The sequence below is a fragment of the Salvelinus namaycush genome, unplaced genomic scaffold (assembly GCF_016432855.1).
Source record: "Salvelinus namaycush isolate Seneca unplaced genomic scaffold, SaNama_1.0 Scaffold408, whole genome shotgun sequence".
Classification (NCBI taxonomy): Eukaryota; Metazoa; Chordata; class Actinopteri; order Salmoniformes; family Salmonidae; genus Salvelinus; species Salvelinus namaycush.
This window is the reverse complement of record NW_024061096.1, coordinates 187861-194225: the sequence shown is the minus strand read 5'-3', so window position 1 is coordinate 194225 and position 6365 is coordinate 187861. Positions and strand designations below refer to the sequence as shown.

The following is a 6365-nucleotide window of genomic DNA, read 5'->3' as shown; positions in this document are numbered from 1 at the left end:
GGTTTATTCATACATCTCCATTTTGGATAGATAACTCTTTGTGTTGTTGTTTGTTTAGTGTTTTCCAATGTTCCCAGAAGTGGTTAGAGTCTATGGATTCTTCAATTACATTGAGCTGATTTCTGACATGCTGTTCCTTCTTTTTCCGTAGTATATTTCTGTATTGTTTTAATGATTTACCATAGTGAAGGTGTTGGCTCAGGTTTTCGGGGTCTCTATGTTTTTGGTTGGATAGGTTTCTCAATTTCTTTCTTAGTTTTTTGCATTCTTCATCAAACCATTTGTCATTGTTGTTCATTATCTTCGGTTTTCTGTTGGACATTTTTTTGATTTGATAGGGAAGCTGAGAGGTCAAATATACTGTTAAGATTTTATACTGCCAAGTTTACACCTTCGCTATTGCAGTGGAATGTTTTGTCTAGGAAGTACTTTCCTTCCATCTATGGCATTTCTTAATATTATTCAGTTCCTTTGGCTTTGATGCCTCATGATTGAGTATTGCTCTGTTCAAGTAGACTGTGATTTTGCTGTGATCTGATAGGGGTGTCAGTGGGCTGATTGTGAACGCTCTGAGACTCAAGCATTTCACTACACCCGCAAAAACATCTGCTAAACACGTGTATGTGACCAATACAATTAGATTTTTTTTTTTTTTTTTTACTTTGGGTTGAGGTCAGTGATAAAGTAGTCTACAGTACTACTGCCAAGAGATGAGCTATAGATGTACCTACCATAGGACTCCCCTCGAAGCCTAACATTGACTATGTACATACCCAGAGTGCGACAGACCTGCAGGAGTTGTGACCCGTTTTTGTTGGTTATGTTGTCGTAGTTGTGCCTAGGGGGGCATATGGGGGAAGGAATACTGTCACCTCCAGGTAGGTGTTTGTCCCCCTGTGTGCTGAGAGTGTCAAGTTCTTGTCCAGTTCTGGCATTTAGTTCGCCACAGACTAGTACATGTTTCTGGGCCTGGAAATGATTGATCTCCCCCTCTAGGATGAAGAAGCTGTCATAGTTAAAGTATGGGGGTTCTACTGGGGGGATGTAGGTAGCACACAGGAGGACATTTTCCTCTGTTGAGATCATTTCCTTATTAATTTCTAGCCAAGTGTAAAATGTTCCTGTTTTGATTAATTTAATAGAGTGAGTTAGGTCTACTGTATACCAAATTAGTATACCTCCTTAGTCCCTTCCCTGTTTCACACCTGGTAGTTTGGTGAATGGGACTACCAGCTCTCTGTAACCTAGAGGGCAACCAGTGGGTCCATCTCCTCTATACCAGGTTTCTTGTAGGATGACAATGTCTGTATTTCCAATTTCTTTGGTGAAGTCCAGGTTCCTGCTCTTTAGGCCAAAGGCAGATGACCCCAGACCTTGGATATTCCAGGATGAGATCTCTCGCTCTACATCTCTCTCTCTCTCTCTCTCTACCTCTCTCTCCCTCTCTACCTCTCTCTACTTCTCTCTCTCTACCTCTCTCTCTTTCTACCACTCTCTTCCTCTCTCTACCTCTACCTCTCTCTCTCTTTCTCTGTACCATGTGATCATTGCTTACATCAACAGCGGACTCCTGAGTTCTGACCAAACTGAGTGTAAAATTGTATTTTACTTTATTTGAGTTCAGTCAGTGTTTTATCAACTGAATAGACAGACTATATATGGGATTTTCTTTCTCAAGTAAAAAAACTGAAAACAAAGCAAAGGATAGTCAAAACATGTTGATGACATTAAAATAAAGAGTCTTAAACTAAATAGACCCCAAACTATTTACATTCTTCACAGAGGTTCTTATTGTTCCAAGTTCAACCACAGGTACCATCACAGGAGTATGAATCCAATAACAGGCCACTGATGTTAGCACTTTGACTATAATGGTATTAATTCAGTCAGACAGCAGGTCAGTCAGTCAGTCAGTCAGATAGTCAGACAGCCAGTCAGACAGTCAGAAAGCCAGTCAGCCAGTCAGTCAGTCAGTCAGTCAGCCAGTCAGTCAGTCAGTCAGATAGTCAGAAAGCCAGCCAGCCAGCCAGCCAGTCAGTCAGTCAGATAGTCAGCCAGCCAGCCAGTCAGTCAGTCAGTCAGTCAGTCAGACAGTCAGTCAGCCAGCCAGCCAGCCAGCCAGATAGTCAGCCAGCCAGCCAGTCAGCCAGCCAGTCAGACAGTCAGCCAGTCAGTCAGCCAGTCAGTCAGATAGTCAGAAAGCCAGCCAGCCAGCCAGTCAGAAAGTCAGTCAGATAGTCAGAAAGCCAGCCAGTCAGCCAGTCAGTCAGCCAGTCAGATAGCCAGCCAGCCAGTCAGTCAGTCAGATAGTCAGTCAGCCAGCCAATCAGTCAGTCAGTCAGATAGTCAGTCAGAAAGCCAGCCAGCCAGTCAGATAGTCAGTCAGCCAGCCAGTCAGCCAGCCAGTCAGCCAGTCAGTCAGTCAGACAGTCAGACAGTCAGTCAGTCAGCCAGCCAGCCAGATAGTCAGCCAGCCAGACAGTCAGCCAGCCAGTCAGACAGTCAGAAAGCCAGTCAGCCAGTCAGCCAGTCAGTCAGTCAGCCAGTCAGTCAGTCAGCCAGTCAGTCAGATAGTCAGAAAGCCAGCCAGTCAGAAAGCCAGCCAGCCAGCCAGCCAGTCAGTCAGATAGTCAGAAAGCCAGCCAGTCAGTCAGTCAGCCAGTCAGATAGCCAGCCAGCCAGCCAGTCAGTCAGATAGTCAGTCAGATAGTCAGTCAGAAAGCCAGCCAGCCAGCCAGTCAGATAGTCAGTCAGCCAGCCAGTCAGCCAGCCAGTCAGCCAGCCAGTCAGTCAGTCAGTCAGTCAGTCAGACAGTCAGCCAGCCAGTCAGATAGTCAGAAAGCCAGCCAGTCAGTCAGCCAGTCAGTCAGTCAGTCAGATAGTCAGAAAGCCAGCCAGCCAGTCAGTCAGCCAGCCAGTCAGTCAGCCAGCCAGCCAGTCAGATAGTCAGAAAGCCAGCCAGTCAGTCAGCCAGTCAGTCAGTCAGTCAGATAGTCAGAAAGCCAGCCAGCCAGTCAGTCAGTCAGCCAGCCAGTCAGTCAGCCAGCCAGCCAGTCAGATAGTCAGGAGGTAACTCACCCTGCTGCCTGATGACGTGTCATCTGAAAGAAGAAGACAAAACAATGAGTTACACTGCAGTGGATAAGGAAACAAGGAAACAAGGAAACTAGCTGGGAGACATGGTCACAGAGTTCATGTGCTCAATGAAGGGAGGAGAAAACCATAGGAAAAGACAACCGGTATATCTATAGAGTGACCGTGTGGTAGCAGACCCTGAAAAGGTAGGCTGCTCCGTATTGGCACCAACTGTCAACTTAATGAAGGCAATAGAAACCATTACAACATTACAACAGGGAACACGCTGTGTGTGGAAAATGACGTAGGATCTCAGTCTGCCAAGTGGCTCAGCTCAGGTGCCTACACACACACACACCATTTGACATTGACACACACACACACACACACACACACACACACACACACACACACACACACACACACACACACACACACACACACACACACACACACACACACACACACACACACACTGAAGCCAGTGAAGATGCTATCCTCTATAAACATTAGGGATGTGCATCTCTTCTTTCATGAACGATTGGATACGGATCCAGATACATGGGCTCCCATACAGGAACAATACGATTCAGTTTGAAATGACTCGGTGTGATTCGACTTGATTAGGAGAACGAATCGATGCATGAACATATTCATTTTTCATTCTGAATGACAATCTGCTGTAACTCAGGAACTGGGCCTCTCTGAGTTGAATCTGTCTGAGACTACTTCTATAAACTGAGTGGCCATCTGTTAATGTGTGTGTCTGTGTGTGTGTGTGTGTGTGTCTGTGTGTGTGTGTGTGTGTGTGTGTGTGTGTGTGTGTGTGTGTGTGTGTGTGTGTGTGTGTGTGTGTGTGTGTGTGTGTGTGTGTATGTGTGTCTGCGTGTGTGTGTGTGTCAATGTCAACTGGTGTGTGTGTGTGTAGGCACCTGAGCTGACCCACTGGGCAGACTGAGATTCTACCACCTGAGCTGAGCCACTTGGCAGACTGAGATCCTACCACCTGAGCTGAGCCACTTGGCAGACTGAGATCCTACCACCTGAGCTGAGCCACTTGGCAGACTGAGATTCTACCACCTGAGCTGAGCCACTTGGCAGACTGAGATCCTACCACCTGAGCTGAGCCACTTGGCAGACTGAGATCCTACCACCTGAGCTCAGCCACTGGGCAGACTGAGATCCTACCACCTGAGCTGAGCCACTGGGCAGACTGAGATCCTACCACCTGAGCTGACCCACTTGGCAGACTGAGATCCTACCACCTGAGCTGAGCCACTTGGCAGACTGAGATTCTACCACCTGAGCTGAGCCACTTGGCAGACTGAGATCCTACCACCTGAGCTGAGCCACTTGGCAGACTGAGAATCCACCAGCCCACTAACAGATTAGGGTTGGGGCCAATTTATGTTTTTCTGTCCCCCCACTATTATCTGAAATCACCATAAACAACTGGTTAACGTAATATTATCTGAATTCACCATAGACAACTGATTAACGTAATATTATCTGAAATCACCATAAACAACTGGTTAACGTAATATTATCTGAAATCACCATAAACAACTGGTTAACGTAATTTTATCTGAAATCACCATAAATAACTGATTTACGTATATTTTTGTTGAAAAAAAATGTTTTTGAGCTAATATACTATGTCAATATTTATCTCCCATCTCAAAAGCGAATGGGTTAGACAGGAATTTTACGCTCCAACCAACCATGTGCAACTTGCAAAAAGGATTTCTGTCCTTATGAAAATATCTTGTTGATTTAAAATGACCAAATACACTGACTGTTTAAAGCAGAACTACCAAAACTATTTCTTATGGTGAACCTGAACAATCTAAATACAATCAGCAGTTGGATGTGAGCTACGTCCACTCCGGTAGGCTACACCACTCTGGTAGGCTACGTACACTCCGGTAGGCTACACCACTCCGGTAGGCTACGTACACTCCGGTAGGCTACGTACACTCCGGTAGGCTACGTACACTCCGGTAGGCTACGTACACTCCGGTAGGCTACGTACACTCCGGTAGGCTACACCACTCCGGTAGGCTACGTACACTCCGGTAGGCTACGTACACTCCGGTAGGCTACGTACACTCCGGTAGGCTACACCACTCCGGTAGGCCACACCACTCCGGTAGGCTACGTCCACTCCGGTAGGCTACACCACTCCGGTAGGCTACACCACTCCGGTAGGCTACGTACACTCCGGTAGGCTACACCACTCCGGTAGGCTACACCACTCCGGTAGGCTACGTACACTCCGGTAGGCTACGTACACTCCGGTAGGCTACACCACTCCGGTAGGCTACGTACACTCCGGTAGGCTACGTACACTCCGGTAGGCTACGTACACTCCGGTAGGCTACGTACACTCCGGTAGGCTACGTCCACTCCGGTAGCATACGTCCACTCCGGTAGGCTACGTCCACTCTGGTAGGCTACGTACACGCCGGTAGGCTACACCACTCCGGTAGGCTACGTCCACTCCGGTAGGCTACGCCCACTCCGGTAGGCTACACCACTCCGGTAGGCTACACCACTCCGGTAGAATACACCACTCCGGTAGACTACGTAGAATACGTAGAACAGAGATATCCTATTAGAACAGAGATATCCTATTAGAACAGAGATATCCTATTAGAACAGAGATATCCTATTAGAACAGAGATATCCTATTAGAGCAGGGCTATCCTATTAGAACAGAGCTATCCTATTAGAACAGAGATATCCTATTAGAACAGAGATATCCTATTAGAACAGAGATATTCTATTAGAACAGAGATATCCTATTAGAACAGAGATATCCTATTAGAACAGAGATATCCTATTAGAGCAGGGCTATCCTATTAGAACAGAGCTATCCTATTAGAACAGAGCTATCCTATTAGAACAGAGATATCCTATTAGAACAGAGATATCCTATTAGAACAGAGATATCCTATTAGAGCAGGGCTATCCTATTAGAACAGAGCTATCCTATTAGAACAGAGCTATCCTATTAGAACAGAGATATCCTATTAGAACAGAGATAGGTTAAAGGGTTAAGGTTTGGGACAAAATTAAAACAACAAAATAAAAAACGGAGTGTCTCGTATTGAACACGCAACCTTCAGATCCAGTGTCATGTGATTACGTCCATCTACCACCCCTGACCACACCACCACAGCAAAACCCAGGCATTCTGGGTTATGGCAATAACACTCACCGCTGACCCTAGTGGACTATTTTTAAGGCATTTGCCTACGTCCTGAGGACATGGACAGACGTCCAATTCC

At 46.4% G+C, this 6365-nt stretch overlaps 1 protein-coding gene across 1 annotated transcript in view; it reads right to left on the bottom strand.

The window, feature by feature from the left end:
* Positions 1 to 3013: 3013 nt before the first annotated feature.
* Positions 3014 to 6365, bottom strand: part of LOC120041131 (cAMP and cAMP-inhibited cGMP 3',5'-cyclic phosphodiesterase 10A-like) — an 83324-nt gene continuing 79972 nt past the window's right edge. The window contains exon 3 of the mRNA XM_038986080.1: positions 3014 to 3101. Coding sequence (XP_038842008.1) covers positions 3055 to 3101 — 47 coding nt within the window. The 3' untranslated portion in view covers positions 3014 to 3054. The remainder of the gene's footprint in view (positions 3102 to 6365) is intronic.